At 46.6% G+C, this 18,977-nt stretch overlaps 1 protein-coding gene across 12 annotated transcripts in view; it reads right to left on the bottom strand.

The window, feature by feature from the left end:
• Positions 1-18,977, bottom strand: part of GBF1 (golgi brefeldin A resistant guanine nucleotide exchange factor 1) — a 124,392-nt gene that overhangs the window by 1,915 nt on the left and 103,500 nt on the right. For 6 of the 12 annotated variants that reach the window (XM_055560385.1, XM_055560383.1, XM_055560390.1 and 3 more), the window contains 29 exons: positions 17,741-17,888; positions 17,190-17,413; positions 16,493-16,661; positions 15,856-16,067; positions 15,121-15,219; positions 14,362-14,556; positions 13,962-14,151; positions 13,196-13,336; positions 12,787-12,875; positions 11,632-11,834; positions 11,068-11,191; positions 10,655-10,780; positions 10,303-10,385; positions 9,418-9,654; positions 9,042-9,135; positions 8,496-8,672; positions 8,101-8,165; positions 7,892-8,015; positions 7,628-7,699; positions 7,389-7,483; positions 7,005-7,158; positions 3,264-3,489; positions 2,592-2,752; positions 2,238-2,484; positions 1,910-2,115; positions 908-1,058; positions 689-819; positions 389-490; positions 18-131 (listed from right to left, as the gene is read on the bottom strand). In XM_055560385.1, coding sequence (XP_055416360.1) covers positions 18-131; positions 389-490; positions 689-819; positions 908-1,058; positions 1,910-2,115; positions 2,238-2,484; positions 2,592-2,752; positions 3,264-3,489; positions 7,005-7,158; positions 7,389-7,483; positions 7,628-7,699; positions 7,892-8,015; positions 8,101-8,165; positions 8,496-8,672; positions 9,042-9,135; positions 9,418-9,654; positions 10,303-10,385; positions 10,655-10,780; positions 11,068-11,191; positions 11,632-11,834; positions 12,787-12,875; positions 13,196-13,336; positions 13,962-14,151; positions 14,362-14,556; positions 15,121-15,219; positions 15,856-16,067; positions 16,493-16,661; positions 17,190-17,413; positions 17,741-17,888 — 4,359 coding nt within the window. The remainder of the gene's footprint in view (positions 1-17; positions 132-388; positions 491-688; positions 820-907; positions 1,059-1,909; positions 2,116-2,237; positions 2,485-2,591; positions 2,753-3,263; positions 3,490-7,004; positions 7,159-7,388; positions 7,484-7,627; positions 7,700-7,891; positions 8,016-8,100; positions 8,166-8,495; positions 8,673-9,041; positions 9,136-9,417; positions 9,655-10,302; positions 10,386-10,654; positions 10,781-11,067; positions 11,192-11,631; positions 11,835-12,786; positions 12,876-13,195; positions 13,337-13,961; positions 14,152-14,361; positions 14,557-15,120; positions 15,220-15,855; positions 16,068-16,492; positions 16,662-17,189; positions 17,414-17,740; positions 17,889-18,977) is intronic. The other 6 variants (XM_055560388.1, XM_055560392.1, XM_055560387.1 and 3 more) reach the window with 3 other exon arrangements.

The raw sequence follows: 18,977 nt of genomic DNA, 5'->3' as shown, positions 1-18,977 counted from the left end.
GCTGAGACAGAACGTACCAGTAAGTCACTGGAGCCTGCGTGCATGTACTTGTCCATGAAGTCCAGGATGGTCAGCCAGAGGGCCGCAAAGGTGGAGAGCGACAGCAGTGGAGACAGGTGCTGCAGAAAGACCTATGGCCCCCAGCCCCTTTCAGCCGAGAGGAAGGTAGGAGCCTTCTGCACCCCTCTCCATGGATAGGAGGCAAGCCTTCTCTATCTTTCATGGGAATCCTGGATCAGAGACTCCTCTGAATTCCAAAATCCTCCTGGGTCCTGCTGAGTTTCTACAGCTGGGGGTCATAAGCGCCTACACTACATCTCTGGGTCCTCCCAGGCTTCTGAAGTGGCAGGTGTGGAGGGAGTGGGTGGGTGCAGGGTGGTGACAGTACCTTAGAGAGCAGGGTGGAAGCCCTCATCCGGGTCTCCTCCATCCCACCCACATCTGCAGGGCTGATGTTCTCCAAGAGCTTGGTCAGTAGAGGAAACAGCACCTGGTGGGTAGAGTCAACATCTCTCCAGAGGGGTCAGGTGGAAGCCTTGTCCACCTGACCCTGGGTTGAGGAGGGTGGGTACAGAGCAGGAGGGAAGGTATAATCAGCTGAGGATTGACATTAGTGGCTCTTCAGGCTGCCAGGGGATCCCTGTCTTTAGGATTTGCCCTTTACCTTAAGACCAGAGGGAAGGCCTACCTTGTTAAAACAGGACTCCCATTCCAGAGCATCTAACTTCTGCAGATCATGTACCAGCAGTGCTCGCTGCAGATAGGTCAGTGCCTGCATCCTCACCTGCCGCCGGGCATCACAGCACAGGCAGGCAATGCCTGAGAACAAGAACAGGCTCAGATCCTTCAGGCATCCTGATCTCGGTACCTCCTAAGCACCAGCTCCACCTCTGCCCCTGAGGTTTACCCTGCAGTAAAGGGCACCAGCAGTGAGCCCAGAGGGTGCGTGAATCAGCTTCAATCTTCCGGCCGCCTGTCTCCAGGTGGCGCTGCTCCTCCGCCCATGAGCTGTAGATAGAGGCTGCTCTTGTGTGCAGGGTGTGCATCAGATCTAGCAACTGGGATCACAGGAGGGGCAGGACACAAATGGGGTTAGGTCTGCTGGACCCCCTCCGAAACAGCCCGCTCCCACTGTCCCTGACTGAGTCCTCAAGGGAGCCCCTAGTACTGATCGCACCACACTCCTCTCACCACTCTCTCCAACTTTGCGAGCTGGGTGTCCTAGTCCTGACCAGTGTTTTCCAAAGATAGGTATTACTCCCAGTAGCAGGGACTTGAGGTGTGTGCACTAAGAATTTAATAACACAATTACACAGTGAGAAAGGCACTTTCTTTTCACTTCTCTTTCACGCTGATGACAGATAAAGCCTCATGTTCATTAATCTCATTTTAAAAATGGCAAATCTCAGGCTCAGAGGCTTTGACAGGCAGTAGTGTATGGACAGATGTAGTAATTTTTGTTTTCATTATTTTTCTAAGGTTATTCTATTTAAAGCAATTAGTTCTCCATTTATTTAGTGATATAAAGTCTGCTCATAAAATAAACTTTGTACGTTCTGAACAGACAACAGAATAACGAGAAAGAAACAAAAACTGGTGGCAGTGGTTCCCTCTGGTAAGGAGAACTTAGCAGCTAGGGACAGGAATGGAATGAGACTTTTATCTGTTTACCCTTTGTACCTTTTGAACTTTGTACTATGTGCATTAGAATTATTTAAAAAATAAACTATAATTTTAAAATTAAGCAAATGAAGACTTACAAGTAGTCTTGGATAGGGAAACACTGGGGGTGCTAGCCGAGGACTTGGGCTGGAAGCCCTTCCTCTTAGCCCTGGCTGTCCCTGGCCCCACCAAGACTCCCAATGTCAGGTACTGGGAGAGGAGAGGAAGTAAAGGGTGCCATACTTACGTCCTGACTGACCTGTAAAGACACCGTATGGTAGCTGGCTGGCACACCTTCATCCTCATCGTCGTCACTATGCCCGCCCCTAGCGGCATGTTGGCTGGAGATTCGAGGCCGCCGAAGCACTGAGCCTTCCTTGGATTTTTTCTTGAAGCGGTTCCCTTTGTTGTCGTATTTGTGACTCTTGCCACGTTTTTCCTGGGACTTGCACCCTAAGCAGGGCCAGACCCAGGACACATTTCACATCTATGGGCATAGATGGCCTGCCTTTCCCCCTCTTTGCCCCATAATTCACATGGCTACTTCCCAACTGCCCCTTCATCAGGTGACCCACCGCCATTTAGACTGGCCTCCACAAAGATGCGGAGAGTCTTGACACAGAGCTCGAAGTTGTCAGGTGTGATGTGGGCAGCGTCACGCACGATGAAGGACAGTGACTCCACACACTTGAGCAGGGACTTGGTATCATGTGGCCCGAGGTCCAGCCCCACTGTTAGGCTGTACTGATTGACCAGGGGTGAAGGACCTGGCCGGCTGGGCCCAGGCCCTGGCTTGGAGTTATCGATGTCATCTTTCCCCACCTGTTGAGTACAGAAGAGCTGAGAATCCAGGCTTGACCCTGATCATCCCCTAGATGCCCTCTCAATGACCAGGAATCTTTTCCACAGGCCAAGGAGGGAAGACTCACCACTAACCAACCGCTGTTGACCACATCAGCATCCGTGGCTGATCGATGAATCTTGCCAGGTCTGCCATGGTCAGTGTAGACCTCTGAGTCGGAAGTGTACCCCCGGTCCAGGCTCACATCATTTTGATGGTAGGATGGGAGTTCACTATCTGACTGGGCCCCTGAGACAGCAGGGAAAGGGGCAGAGTCAGGGTGGCAATGGGCATGTTGGGATGAGGGATAATTTCAGTTATCAGAAGAAAGATGCTGAAGCCTGGCCTCTGTTTTCTCTGGGTCTAGATTAGTTTCAGCTCTGTCACCAGAGGGCTGAAGGATGGCCTGGAGAGCTGCTCTCTTGACCAAATGGGGCAGCAGGCTAATTTGGGCTCTGGATGGCATCTAGTAGCAGCTGTTGGGGAGGGAGATGGCAGTGAGGAGAGTCTCTGAGGAAACAGTCCTCAGGACAATAGGAAGCCTGGCTCATAGCCTTTTCCATTGCCTGCTTGCCTTTATGCTGTTAGTCTGTGAGTACTGGTGAGAGGCCAGTGGGCACAGGAAGCCCTGGAAGCAGATGGCAGAGCCAAGGGTATTTAATCTGATGAACACAACAACCTGTGTTTTGTTTTCCTGTCTCAGCCACTGGGGCCATGATTGTTTATCTGCCACTGCGGATCTCTCTGGGAAAGGGCTTACCAGCATCAGGTGCGTCGGCCCTGGCTGTGGCCTGCAGGGCAGCTGGAGGCTTTACACCTGAGCCAATGCACTCCAGCAGTGTGAAGAGGGTGGCCCAGTCATCGCCTGAGTGGATATTGGCTGCGTTGGTCTTAAGGAGTTCATGGAGCCCATAGGCTACCTGGTGACTGACTCGGGACAACACGCTGGGCTTCATTAGTAACAAAATGCGCAGGGAGAGCAGTACCTGGGGCAAGAGTAGGGAGCAGGAAGTAGAAAGTGGGCACACAGTATCCTGTCTAACCTCTTTCCCCAGCAGTCTCCTTAGGCCAGTGAGGATGGTTCAGCTAAGACCCAACTTAGGGTACTCTGTGGACAGATGGCCAGGGGCGAGGGATGGGGGCAAGAAAGGGGCAAGTTATAAAAGGGCAACACAAAGGGTCCTGTGGTGGTGGAACTATTCAGCATCTTCGCTAGTGGTGGAAACACAAATCTACACAAGTGATTAAATTGTGTAGAACTTAATACACATATGAGTACAACCAAAACTGGGGAAATCTGGTAAGACTGGTAAACTATATCGATGTCAGTATCCTGGTTAGGATACTATACTATCGTTTTGCATAATGCTACCATTGGGGAAAAATGGGGAATGTATACAGACAGCCCCCAACTTATGATGATCTGATATAGATTTTTTGGGACTTTACAGTGGGTACAAAAGCAATACACATTCAGTAGAAACCATACTTGAGAGTTTTAATTTTTTCCAGGGCTACTGATGTGCATGCAGTACAATATTCTCTTGCGATGCTGGACAGTGTCAGGGTGCCACAGCTCCCAGTCAGACATGCCATCATAAAGGTGAACACATGATGCACTTACAACCATTTTGTTTGCCATTTTCAGTACAGCATCTAACAAATTACCTGATATCCAACACTTTATTATAAAAGACTGTATATGAATCTATAGTTATCAATATAACTATATTGATATATAGTTATATAGATATATATAACTTTTAACTCAGTATTAAAAGTTTAAGTTTTAAAAAACTGAAAGAAAGAAAAGATCAGTAACATTATGCAAAACTATAGTATAATATCCTAACCAGGATACTGACCTTGATAGAATTCTCTAATCTTATTCAGATTTCCCCAGTTTTACTTATATGTATATTAAGTTCTACACAATTTAATTAAATTTAACTTGTGGAGGTTTGTGTTTCCACCACTAGCCAAGATGCTGAATAGTTTCAACATCACAGGATCCCTCGTGTTGTTCTTTTATAACCACACTTGCCTTTCTTGGGCTTCCCTGATAGCTCAGTTGGTAAAGAATCCTCCTGCAAATCCAGGAGACCCCAGTTCAATTCCTGGGTTGGGAAGATGCCCTGGAGAAGGGCTAGGTTACCCAATCCAGTATTATTGGGCTTCCCTTGTGGTTCAGCTGGTAAAGAATCCATTTGCGATGCAGGAGACCTGGGTTCGATCCCTGGGTTGGGAAGATCCCCTGGAGAAGGGAAAGGCTACCCACTTCGGTATTCTGGCCTGTAGAATTCCATGAACTCTTTCTTGCCCCGATCCTTACCCCCTGGGCATTTGTCCACAACTTCTAAAACTCTGTCAATCAAAAATGTCATATAAATGGAATTATACAGTATATAACCTTTTGGGATTGGCTTTTTTCATTTAGCATAATTCCTTGGAGAACCATCCAAGAAATTGTGTATCAATAGTCTGTTGCTTTTAGTTGCTGAATAGTATCCCATGGTATGCATATACTATACTTTTATGCTGAAAACCATCTGGGCTGATTCTAGTTTTGGCTACTACAAATAAAGCTTCTGTGAACATTCATGCACAGGTTTTTATAAAAGTTAGCTTTCATTGCTCTAGGATAAGCACCCAAGAGCACAATTCCTGAACTGTGTTAAAACTGCATGTTTAGTTTGATAAGAAATGACTCTATTGTTTTACATTCCCACCAGCAATTTATGAGTGACCCACATCCTTGCCTGCATTTGGTATTATCCCTATTTTTCACTTTAGCCATTCTGATAGGTGTGCAGTGCTATTTCACTGTGGTTTTGTGTTTCCCTGTTGGCTAATGATTTGAACATCACTTAATCTTTTTCATGTGCTTATCTGCCATCTGTGTATCTTTTTCATATCTTTAACTCATTTTCTAATTTTTTTTTTTACTGTTATGTTTTGTGTTCTTTTACATTTTAGATATTAGTCTTTTTTCAGGTACTTGATTTGAAAACAAACACTCCTTGTCTTTATATCCTTTCCACATTGGGCTCTGATAGAGTAGAATTTTTCATATTGATGAGTCTAATGTATCAGTTTTTCCTTTTATGGATTGTATTTTTGGTGTCAAGTCTAAGAACTCTTGGCCTAGCTCCCAAAGATATCCTAGTGTATTTCTATCTAAAGGTTTCCGAGTTTTACATTTTACATTTAAATCTATAATTCATTTTGAGTTAACTTTTCTATAAGGTATGAGGCTTAGGTCTAGGTTCACCCCCCACCATGGATTTCAATTGCTCCAGCAATTAAAAAGGCTATCCTTTCTATACTGAATTATTTTTGCACCTTTGTCAAAAAATTAGTTAGGTTTCTTTGTGTGGGTCTGTTTTTGGCTTGTTAGATTGATTCATGTGTTTGTCCCTCCAAAAATACCACAGTGTTGATTACTGTAGCTGGATAGTAAGCCTTAATATCAGATGGAGTGACCCTTCCCACCTTTTTTCTCAAAATGTTTTTTGGCTATTCTAGGGCCTGTGCCTTTCCATGTATTTCTTAGAATAAGCTTGTTTATGTCTACAAAAAAACCTTGCTGGGATTTTCATAGGAGTTGCATTAAACAGATCAATTAACAGAGAAATGATGTCCTCACTACACTGAATCTTTTAATCTATGCATATACTATGTCTCATTTATATGGGTCTTCTTTAATATCTTTCATCAGCATTTTGTAATTTTCAGCATACAGAGTATATACATATTTTGTTAGGTATATAGCTAAGTATTTGATTTCATTTGGAACACTTGAAATGCTTTCATTTTCTATATGATCATTGTTAGTATTAAAAAATGTGATTAATTTTTGTGTATTGATCTTATATCCCCTGATCTTGCAGAACTCACTTATTATTTCTATGCTGGTTGTCTTTTTATAAATTGGGCAAAGGTCCTAAGCATGAGAACTAGGAAATCAGGTACAGGGCTGGGACTGCCACAGGGCAGTAGCTGTCCAACCCTACTGAGCACAGACGCCGAGTATCAGGCTTCATGCCTGAGGCCATTCCAGACTCACTTCCAATGCCACCTGTTAAGACTCCCCCAGCCCTGTGTAGATCACTGGGCTCATGCTGCTGCTGCTGCTAAGTCACTTCATGCGTGTCCGACTCTGCGCGACCCCATAGACGGCAGCCCACCAGGCTCCCCCGTCCCTGGGATTCTCCAGGCAAGAACACTGGAGTGGATTGCCATTTCCTTCTCCAATGCATGAAAGTGAAAAGTGAAAGTGAAGTCGCTCAGTCGTGTCCGACTCCTAGCGACCCCATGGACTGCAGCCCACCAGGCCCCTCCCGTCCATGGGATTTTCCAGGCAAGAGTACTGGAGTGGGTTGCCATTGGGCTCATGCTATAGGGTATTAAATGAGCTCTCTGTTTCAGGCCATATCCATAACTAATACTGTGGTTCTACCCTTTATATACCTTTCTGCCCTCCCAGCTGCACTCTGCTTACCTGGCCACTGATCTCTTCTCTCCGGAGTAACCGAATGGCTAGGCGCAGCAGCCCCACCACTGCCCGCTCCACAAGGAAGCAGAAGTCCTGGGCCTGGACACATAGGTGGTATAGATGGTCTCGAACAGTCTGCCACACACAGCCAACACGGTCCCTGAGAAACATAAGGGATGAGGACAGTCTCAGATGAAGAGGCCGGTAGGCAATAAGCCTTTTCTGACTGAAGCTAGGCCCTTCAAGGCAGGTCTGATGAGCAAGCTTCTCCTCCACTGCCTGAAGCTTCCTGTGCTTTTTGTCCCTAGAGTCCACCCTGCAAGCTGACTCCAGGCTTCCATCCCTTTGGCACAAGTCCAGTATGAGGCCTGCCTAAAGACTGCCTGCTACCTGTTCTCTAGGACAATCCTCAGCAGCATTTCCAGGCAGAAAGCAGCATCCTCTTCATCATAGGTCTCTTCATCTGGTGTCACTGAGACCAGAGCCTGGAGGAGAATAATTGCAGGAGAGAAGGCATGGAGAAGAAGCCAGCCACTGGCCCAGCCCTGACAGTGACTGAGGCATACGTCCCTGTCTCCCCTCCCAGACCCAGCCAGCCCTTTCATCCCTCTTTACTCTTCACTCTGTACCTTCATGAGCTCCTGCAGTGACTCCAGCTGGAGGAATTTGCTTTCTGTGATCATCTTTTCTGGGTCACATTGCTAGAGGGGCACAAGGGTTAATGATAAGGACTAGAGGGAAGAGAATGTTCCCAAGAAGCTAGGAAGAGAGGGCAGAAGGAGTCAGCTCGGGTCACAAACGCTAGTGATCCTAGTCTTCAGTTCATACAGCAGTGTCTTGTCTTGTACAGAAGGGTCTAGGCTTGTTCACCAGGGGTGAGCAGGGTCAGTTACCTTGATACAGTCCAAAGCCATTCTCTTGGCCTCTTGGTTTTCAGTGGATGGGCCCCGCACACTAGACTGCTCAGTACCACTTAGTGTCAGCCAGCTCACAAAGCTCAGCACTGTTGACTCTCCTCTGGAGAAAGAGGGTACAAGCTCTAGTGAGCTCTAGAGTTCTAATACTCCCTCCCCCAAGTCTCTAGCCTCTGATTTGCCCTCACCGGTTCGATGGTGTCTCTTCCCGCTGTAGACAGATCTTGCCATTGGGATCCACAAAGTCTTCTACCTGGAAAATCAGGTCAAGAATAATTTCTTCTCACATGCCTTTTGCATTTCCTATTCCTCGGAGGAAAGTTTTCTGGCTTTTTTCCTGTTGCCCTCTGCCCTCCACAACTGACAGGGTCCCCTCCAATTGGTGACTGGTAATGACTTCTACCAGCCTTCCTTCACAGCTATCCCCTGGCTGAAGATCTGTGGTCTTACATTTGAGGCGTTCCTGGTAAGTTTCAGCATGCATCAGGCCCAGTGCTATTCTCAACCATTTCTAAAAATAGACAGTACATAATCTTGGACCTCTTGCCTTGTTATTATCTATTAGTCTCCTACCAAGAATTACCTCTACCATAGCCTTGGGTAGCAGTTGGGCTCGGAAGAGTTGCAGCATGGCCTCCATGATATTCTTCCAGCCCTCTCGCAGGATGTCACCATGACGGTGGGCCAAATGGAACACCGTCTTGGCTGCAATGTGGGCTTTAGGGTTGCTTCCAAACACAGTGGGTAGGTTCTCAATAGACTGGAAAAGAAGATGAGAAGAGGCTGAGAGCCTGGCAAATGAATTGAAAGGAGATTCTCTTTGGCCTATACCTATGGTTCCTAAGGGTCCTTCTGCTATTTCTGCTTCAATCCCCCATAATGTTGGTGAGAAAGGCTAACCTGGCTAAGGCCTTCTCCACTATTGTGTCTTCTCTCTCATCCCCATTATATGAGGTAATGCTATTCTCATCGCAGGGATGTCAGACAGAAATGGCCTAAGCTCTTCAGTAGTCTGGCTGAGTGAGAGAATATGCTGAAGGGAATCAGCTCCACAGATAAGGGTAGATCTATGGCCAAGGGAGAGGTCTTCCTTTGGAATGCCAAGAACACAGTTCCTGTCGCTGCTCACCTCACTGCTGAGAGCTGTGAATTTGCATAGAGAGATGATGAGATTGTCAAACACATCACTGAGGCCATAGTGAGCGGAGATCATGGCGCACTTCCTGTAACGTCACATACCAGATACAGTCACTGAAAGGCCAGGAAGCCTTTCCAAGTCCTCAAGGAGGCTTGCTTGGGATTCTTCCCTAATCAGTCCCAGGAAGAAACCTTTTACTCTTGAGTCTGTTTAATACTGAGATTTCCCAAGCTTCAGTCTCCCTCCAGAAACTCAGGAGGAACCCCATTCTAAGGACAATAAGAGTAGGAGTCAGAGAGGCATGGAGGCAATCATGTTAACTCAGAGAGGTGGAAGAAGATTAAGACCAAAGTCAAATCCTGGCTACCTGAAGCCTGAGATGGCTTTTTGGATGATTGTCTCCTCAAGGCTTTTGTCAAAGACATAAGAGAGAGCAGCAATAGTGGGGCCCCAGGTCATGGTGAAGAGGTCAAGATCATAGCTGCCAGCAGGCACACGTAGGAATATGCCCTCTGTTGTGGCACCTCGATGAAGCAGCACATTCCACACATAATTCTCCCGGACCAAGCCTGTCTGCTCCTCAGGCATCACAATTTCCTCATTCCTGTCAGGAGGTAACAAAAAGAGTAGGTGTACTGCTCTGAACTGACTGGTCACAACCTAGGACAAGGGGCTTTGCCCAGAACTGGCACTTCCACCAATGAGAGGTCATCAAAACTGCAGCTTAGTGGTCTGCTTCCCTGCCCACCAGTGGCACCAGGGAGAAAGAAAGGAAGCATCCCATAATCTCCAAGCCTGTCTCTAAGTGGCCCTTTAGTTCTATAGTAAGATCTCATATTCTTTCTGAGTATGAGAGAATGAACAATTCTTTTTCTGGTTTATAGTAAAAATCTAAGTGTCCCAACCTTCACCCTCTAGCACTCATTTTGGGTTCTCTACTACCCCCATCCTAACGCATTTTGTGAGCTAGACAGGAAAATCTAGCTGCTGTGGATTCAGAAAACAGGACAATGATGCCCCCTCCACTCAGCAGGGGCAGTTTGAATCCTGGCTCAGGGTTCTTCAGTTATAGTACTGTTCAGCTTCTTTAAGAAATAAATGAGTTGGGGGAGACGGGGCTGCCCAGCTAAAATACGAAGCTAAATCCAGGGCATGTGAGTCACTGCAGACTGATGTGATGCCAACATTTGGAAAAGGAAGCAGTGTGCTTCTCCTTAGCAGAGATGTTACACCATTCTCTACTCATACTCACTTGATGGCATGGTACATGTCCTCCAGGATGTCTTGCTCAAAGTCCTTGCCTCCATTCACACCTTTTAGATTTTTGCGAAACTCCTAGAAACAGGGCAGTAAGATTTACCCTACCATGTGTCAACGCTGAAGCCCCACTCAAGGAACTCCTGGGTCTGTGGTAAATAGGACTTAGGAAACAGTAAGTAAAAGAATCCACTTCCTTACCCCAGTTCCTCTTCTGTACTGGCCAGCCCTCCCTGACTCCCTTGGACAGAACCGTGTCCACTGTGCCCACTGGAAATCCCACATCCTTCCTGCTACCTCCAAAGCTGTGCTGGAACTGCTCTGCCACGGCTGGGATTCAATCTTACCTCTAGGGTCATGGGCGCATTCTGTTTGCGAACATTGTGGTTGTGCTGGTCAGTGTTAAGCATGATGACAGCATAGGCCAGGGCAAAGCAGGCATCGCTATTGGCAAATGGGGAGCCATTACAATTCTGAAAAAGCAAAGACCCCGCCTATGTCAATGCTCTTCTCTGGCCAATCAAACCCTCACTGCCAACCTACTGGTCAATGCTGAGACAGGGAAGGTACCAGCCAGAAAATGACCCATCTCTTGCCAACTCCTTGATGGAAGTTGGCATCCCCTCTATGGGAAAAAGCTCACTGATGTTCTTCTCAGCCTTCTTAGGAGACAGAAACTGGGTCTTTCAGTTGAAGCCACAGAAACCCTTAGTCAAATTAATTTGGGATGCTGGACTCAGCCCCTGCCACTCAAACTCACCCTCCAATGTTCTGTGAATGCCTCTAGCAACCTCTGGATGACTGGTGCTTCCCCGGGCAAGCGGAAGGCTTCCAGGTAGAGCCGGAGAGCTTCATCTAGTCGCAGACCCTGAAAGCTGAAAGTGCTACAGGGAAAGAAAGAAGGATGAAAGACTTAAGATATAATAAGTTGCAAATGTTGGGTTATCTATAGCTATAGTTCCCCTAAGCTTCTCCTATTGGAACAGAAGCTGAAGGCTTTGGCAAAGGGGAGGTATATTCTGGACATCTGTAACACTGAGTCAGTTAGTACTTTTCACATCAGTGTGCTCCTACCTAGAAATTTCATTCTGGAACCCAGAACCTGCTCTGTGCTCAGGAACCCTGCTCCACCCCTTTGCAATGTTCTCTGTATAGAATGGATTGGCCCCTTCAGCTTTCTTGCTGGAGACTCTTTTAAACTCAACAGATATAAATCTTGGGAAGAGGAAAAGTGTGTGACCTGGGTTACCAGCAGGAACTGACTGGTACTATTTTGAACTGTCTGTCCCCCAACTACATCCCACGTTTCTTACAGTTTCCTCACCTCACAAAGCTCTCCAGCAGGTCAATATTTTTGCGGTCACTCACAAACTCTCCAATCATTTTCTTGTCCAGTCGAGGGTTCTCTCGCAGCCACTGGGCTACCTCTGTGTTATCCATTGGGATGGTAAGGAGACCTTTCTCCTGCAAAAACTGGATCCCCTTCTTTGGTTTCTGGTTGAACTGCTCTGTGCCAGTGATCAGCAGCTGCAGGAGAAATACAGGAGGTGTCAAAAGCTGCTCTGCCCCTAAACCATACAAGACCAAGCCTCCATCAGGGTCCACAGCTGGTCACCTAATGGGTTCCTAGGACACAGCTCACTCCAGAACTAAGGCTGAATCATATTGACCCTTAGAGTTCCCCAATCCCCATTGTTTATGTAAAACTGGCTGAGGAATTCCTTCTCACTCCTTTTCTGAGTACTAAAAATGCATAGCACTCTCCTCCAACCTGAGAATCAGGGGGAAAAAGTAGAAGAAAGAGACTAGAGAAGGTTTTCTTTTCAGTTTTACAGCCATCCCTAGTATCTGTTTACAGACGAGCTGATTCTAGTCTTTCTTTACAGATTCCCCTTCTTTCTTTGGTTTCCTAGCTCTTAAGGCCCTGGAGTTTGAAAGACAAAGCGAACTAACTGTGACGATACCTTTTTGACTGCCTATTTACAGTTCTGCAATCAAGGGCACACATAAACCAAAGTCATATAGGCTGGCCTTAAGATGAAGAAGGGTTAAATAGGTTTTCTTTGTGTTAAGAAAACCACAAAGCACAGTTATTTGAACTTTACTAAAAGCACCAGAATAAATGTCAATACCCTTTTATTGCCAATGATCACCCCAGAGCTCCAGATGACCAATAACCTTCAGTGACCCACAGGATACCAGTTCCCAGGACTCCTGTCACCACAAGTAACACTTGACTCTCAGTGAGGGCAGCATTTGCCCAAGAGCACACAATAGGTGGTCCTGATTACATGGCTTAGGAGTAAGGAAGGGCTTCAAAGGAGACTGGGGGACTGCTGAAGTCCCAAAAAGCACAAAAATTAGCCGTAGGAAATTGTTCAGTGAGCTGAAACTCTCCCTTGTTCTCTAAGACAGAACCCCACAGAGAACACCCAGTCAGAGCGGGTAGAGGTTGAGCTCTGGGGATATCTATATGTACCTTCTTTTTGTTTTTAATTTCAATCAACTCCCGTGGATCTGGCAGGAGACAGGAAAATCGAGGTGGCTTCCGGGTAAACTTTTTGTCAGCTAGGTATGGGAGGGAAAGAGGGAAACACCAGTAAGACCTCTTTTACCAGGATAATGACTTTTAGAAGGATGCTGATATATCCTCTAGTTAAAAGAAGGATGCCTCAGAAAGTTTCTTGTGCTCATCAGTCTTTCACATCCCTAGAAGTTCTATTTGCTAGGGCTCCCAATGTTCTCCTTCCTCTCTCTGGGTCTGAAGCCAAGGTAAGCGGCCAAGTTCATTTGGGTACCGCCCTCAGGGGTTTCTGCAACCGTCCCCTCTGTTCTCCAACAGGTCTTCCAGCTGAGGGGGCTGAGGAAGATGGACACCCAGTACACACCCCCAGAGTCACCAGCTTCCTCCAGATCACTGCATCCTGGTTTCCCATGTTCTGCTGGCAGCCGCCCTCCACCTGGCAGATTCAGGCCTGCGATGTCTGGGGCCATGCCTGTAGCCTTCCCATCGCTGGCTGCTCTCTCAGCTGGTTAAGAGAGAAGAAGCTAAGTGAAGACTGGTACTGTAGGAAGTCAAGCAGCACTTCAGGACAATCGAGTCTCAGGCAAAAGAGATCTGCATGTTCCCACACAGGTCACCAACCCTGACAGGATAAACTCAAGCCCAAATAAGTATTCACTATCCCACATTAGTCAAGCATTAGATTCTATAGTTTAATAAATAGATTACTGAGTCACTTTCCTTGATCTTCTGCACCTCAATCTCAAGGAAAAGTTAGAGAAGATTAATTAGATTTGAGGCAGTTACTGGGAGTAGGAAAAGGAAAGTAGGAAAAGTAGGAAAAGCTTCCTTAAAGCCTGGAACTTTAAGGAACATAAGTCCTATATATCATTTAATCTAAATTCTCTTTTCTCCCCATAAAGAAATAACAATTCAGTAAAAAAGACAAAGTATGGAAGAGGAGAAAGGGAGAAGTCCATGAGTCTGTTAATGTGCCAGTATGGTCTATGATTCACATCACCAAATCTTAGAAACACAGAATTAGGAGTACTTTAGAGGAAGTAATGAAAGTGTAGGAGAAAGGATTCAGTGAGTAGAGAAGAGATAAACATAGAATCCTGGGATTCTCAAAGAAAAGAAATTCCTCTCACTACTGTTGGCTTCTCGAGTGCCATCTACTGCCTCATAGCCAGGTCTGGCTGCCTCTTTCCTTTCTTGCTGGATAAGGTTGTTGAGGACTTTGGCCTGGCAGTGGGCCTCAGTGCTGTCAATCACTGTCAATAGGGCATCGAGAGACAGCAGATGTGTTGTATAGAGCTGACCAGACACAGGGAAGGCATTCTGGAAAGTAAACAGATCCAGTAGACTTGAGGTTAGAATACTTCTCAAAAAATCCTAAAACTGCCCATAACTTTTACATTGCTTTGAGAAAATGCCCTTCCTTTTGTTCCCCAACTTTCAAGTGTTTCATTCCCTATATGTACTATCCTCACTACCACCAGAGAGATTTCCTTCATTTTCTTTCTAGAGACCAGTAACAATGCTCAGCACCTTGGACAGCAGCTTGGTGAGCTCTTCAAAGAGGTTGGAGCAGTAGTAGTCACAATCATAGTTGATATAGAGCTCGGTGACAAAGCTGGGGATGTGCCAGAGCTGCACAATAGCCTCCAGTGCCATCTCCTTCATCTCATAAGGCATCTTAGGGTTCTCCACAGTGATGATCTCCATGAGCTTTTTGATGTACATCTGACAATAATCCAGTAATTGCCATTCGGATGGGGAAAGGGTTCAAGATAAGAAGAGGCAAATTAGACAGGAAGCAAATGCTAGCCAGGAAGCATGCATTAAGAGACAATGGTATTCCATACCTAAAGACATTCCCCTCTTTGCCCTTCATGATGGAGCGGGCTGGTTCTCTACCTCGTGCCTGATCCAAAACAAGTTGCCTATTGCCCTTTTTGTGCTCTTTGAGCCTGATCTGCTCCTATTCAGGGTTCATTTTTGCAATTTTCTGGTGAATTCAGCTTGACCTGCCTGCTTGTGTTGCAAAAGAGTTGTACCCACTCACAGTGAGGTTACTTGCCCATTCTACGTTTGGGTTCTCCTATTTTAAAGCCAGGCAGATTTCTCTGGGCTCCTTTTAATTTGTCCATGAGGGAGGTTAGCCAGTGAACCAAACTATGGAGGCTAAAAGCACTCTCCTCAGATGCCACTAAATCCCACCCCTGCAGCATGACAAAGCTGATCCAAATGAAGGTGCTATACATCTTCCTTTTTTTTCCTTCTTTTTTCCAAGTTCAAGAAACTCACCTCTAATTGGAACTTGAGATGCTCCCTCATGCTCTCAAAGAGTAGGAAGCATACCCGGAGGGAAGCAGCATAAAGGTTCAGTCGCTCTACGCTGAGTAGCTGGAGATCACAGTGGACGGGCCATTAGGTTTCTGAACCTGACTTTGGCTCAACCAAGAGAAAAGCAGGAGAGCAAACTGTGGGAAGCTGCCACCAAGGGAACTCTTATATCTGTGCTCTGAGGGAACTCGGTATCCAGCCATTCCTATGTTTCCCCTTGGTTGCCAGCATCCCCAGGGAATTAATGGAGGCCTCTTGACTATGACTAGTGGTCAGTCGGAGAAGGCAATGGCACCCCACTCCAGTACTCTTGCCTGGAAAATCCCATGGACAGAGGAGCCTCGTAGGCTGCAGTCCATGGGGTTGCTAAGAGTCGGACATGACTGAGCAACTTCACTTTCACTTTTCACTTTCATGCATTGGAGAAGGAAATGGCAACCCACTCCAGTGTTCTTGCCTGGAGAATCCCAGGGATGGGGGAGCCTGGTGGGCTGCCGTCTATGGGGTCGCACAGAGTTGGACACGACTGAAGCGACTTAGCAGCAGCAGCAGCAGCAGTAGTCAGTAGGGGAGGTAGGTTCTTTCCTGGGTCCTATACTCTTCACACGAATCAGCCAAACCTCCCTGTGTCCCTGGCCTTAAGAGACCCTGAAAAAAAGCCAGGGGCTTCGCGCCGCTCTAGAAATCCAGTCTTACCTGGAATAAGTGGCGGCACATCTCATCCTTGATGAGGCCCAAGAGGGTTTGGCACTGGGCTATGGGGGCAGACTCAAGAGCCACTGTGAGCAGATGCAGTCCCATGTGGATCATAACCTCTGAGTTGTGGCGGTCATGTGGGTTGGTGAGGGAGATGAGAAAGCGGAAGAGCTCACGGATGCAGGGAAGACCATATGGGACCAAAGCTGTGCCTGGGAAAGGCCAGGAGGGAAGTGAGATTGCTAAGAAACAACTGGCTCAATCACAGGACTAACCTGCCCTGTATTATACAGAATATTTCAGATAAGTGATTCTCTTCTGGAAAAAAAATTTTTTTTTTTTTCTAGGGCAGTAGGGAGACTAGTCTCACTTATTGAAGGGAATCAGAATTGATGATCCCACCTTTCTGTTAGAAGTCTCAAGCTTCTATTCTTCCCTTTCACTTCCTATTGTTAACCAAACTCCCTCTCTGTGTAAGCTAGGGAAGGGCTCCATCCAACAGTCCTCTGGCTTGATTCCATTTCCTCACTAGAAAATAGCCTAGGAGATTGCCAGAAGACCCCCTGGATCTAGGATGGTTTAGGATCAGACAGCTTAGTGAGTTGGATAGGGGAAGAGCCTGTCTGAGAGTACTCACCTTCTTTCTGAGAGGACTGTGTAAAGCGCACGCCCCGGGGATTGACGTAATCCATGTCGTGGACAGAGGCGGAGTCAGAGTGGTCAGCAGGGGATGAACACTCCTCTAACACTTCAGGGATGGATTCCACAGATGTTGATTGGGCCTTTTCCACATGGGCCCCTTCCTGCTATGACCAGTTATGGGGAGGATATAGGAAAAAGGATGAGGCAAGAGCAACTTGGAACTTATTTCCCTTAAGTCTCTGTCCTCCAAGTGTCTCTAATGGACTGTGGGTACAGTGCCAGCTCAGTGGGCTATGAATCACTGCAAGATGGTTTAGGGAAGAAGTATGACGAAGGACTCAGAAAACATCACCTGAGGCAACAATGACCTATGGTGACTAGAACCCCATACCAACAGAGGACCTCAGGGGCTTGGGATTTAGATCATTCACATCCAGAAAAAGCCATGGCCAGCATCCTCACCTTTGCCAAGTACTGCCTGTATGCGCAACTTGAAAATCCCGGGAGCTACCCACCACAGTGAGTCATGCTGTGTTTTTTTTCCTAGGCAGCACAGCTAATTCTAGGAAACAGGGAAGAACCCCCACTGCCCCAACCTTCTTGTGAACCAAGGCCTGGATAAAGGAGCCAAGGGATCAAGCCAATTCCCACAGCAGAAGACTGCACAGGGATCCTTAGAATCAAACCCATACCTGTGGCTCAGGTTGCTCGGGAACCCCCAGCTCACTGCTGCCAGACTCTGCAACTGTGCTGTACCCTGGAGAGCCAGGCTGCTCCAGGTCAGTGAGGTCCTCTTTGGAGGTGGTCTGGGAGGAGAACTCCAGACCACTGTCAGTAGAGGGGCTGACCACTGCTGAGGCAGTTTCTGAACTTGCAGAGGAGATGGGAGTGGGTACATCAATGAAGGGCATGCCACCTGCCAAATAAAGTAAGTAAAGCTTAAAGAAAAGAGACTCTGGGAAACACCTACCCTCCATGGTACCGTTTGTTTGCTTGTTTTTGCCTAGACTGCATATGCTGGTCTCTAAAGTAGTCATAGTCCCATTGGAAGGAGAACAACCTTAAGTCACTGCAGAATTGCTAAATGGTCACAGTTTGACCTGACCTATAATTTTTCCTTTTTGATCTCTGCAGAAGGACCAAAGTGCCTCAGTTAGTTGGTCTTCACTGACACAATTCCTGAGAGAGGTAGGAGCTTTTCTTCTACCTATTCTAATCAGAAGAAGCAGCTCAAGGTACTCACCACTGAGGTTAGAGGATACGGTGGTTCCACTGGAGGTGGGCTGCTCTGAACCTGGTATGACTTTGGTCATATGGCGTGGGGCCCGAGGAGATCTCTTCTGTTTCTTCCACTTAGATGAATCACTCATGCCTCCTGCTCTCATTTTCAGCTGGAAATATCATACCTCATTAGCACTGATATTCAAATTAGGATTCTATCCCTAGAAATCTCCCTTCTTTAGTTCTACTGGTCCCTAGAAAATAGCCTATACACCACATCTGTACCAAAGTAACAATTGAGACCATCAGAGCACAGTCCTAGTCCTCTAGCTGGCCTTCTACATTTGCCACTTTAAAGGTCAGCCTGGGAGCCTCCAAGTGCAAGGTGACATTCTGTTTTTAGGCTGGTCATTGCTAAGGTCAATCCTCACACATCACTCTGCTTCCTTGAATCCCATGTGGCCATCCTGAGCCCTGTAGATGGTGCCCGACCCTTGTGCAGAAAGGGTAAGGGCAGGGGGTCCTTTGCCAGAAGCTTCAGATCTATAGGCCCTGGATCCCTGGGCATTCCTCTTCAACTACCTGCATAGAAGCCTTTGACTCCTAGTTCTTACCCAGCTATGAGAGCCTACTTCTTCCCAGCCAAATGCTTAGCTTTCCTATTACTTCATGAACTGGGCCTAGATCCTAACCACATCCCTCACGCTTGACTGTCTACATCAAACAGGTCAAAGGTTCATTCCTTGGAATTATGGAAGGAGTGGTATCCCAGCTGACTTGTGGAGTTAAGGATGAAAGGTCATGTCATGCTGCTGCTCTGGTACTCCCAATTTCAGTATATAAATGAGCCCTCCTGTCCTTTTCACTGTTGGGTCTTTCTAGAAGCAACTTTATGCTTTCAGATGCTAAGACTACTGATTTCTTAGACTCTTGCTGTATTCCATTTCCCTCTCTCTTGCTATATTTCTATCCCTCCTATAGCTTCTTTTTAGTCACAAAGGAAAACTTTTATCACCTGTTGACTACTTTAGGGTATAAATTTTCATGGATTTTTTCCTACCCTAAATTCATAGCTACTTTGTTGAGGCTCATTTCATTTTCTGAATCCTGATGCCTTCTCAGTTATGGTTTGAATCCAATCCCCCTTCAGTTCTATCAAACTATTCCTAGACTGATGGACCATTCCTGGGATGGGCAATAGAAATTCTCTTCTAGGAACCATTAGCATGACTCTAAAAGAGAGTAGAAACAATTTTTCT

Source organism: Bubalus kerabau, chromosome 22, assembly GCF_029407905.1.
Source record: "Bubalus kerabau isolate K-KA32 ecotype Philippines breed swamp buffalo chromosome 22, PCC_UOA_SB_1v2, whole genome shotgun sequence".
NCBI classification, from domain to species: domain Eukaryota; kingdom Metazoa; phylum Chordata; class Mammalia; order Artiodactyla; family Bovidae; genus Bubalus; species Bubalus kerabau.
Note: the sequence above shows the minus strand (reverse complement) of the source record. Positions and strands in the feature narration are given on the sequence as shown.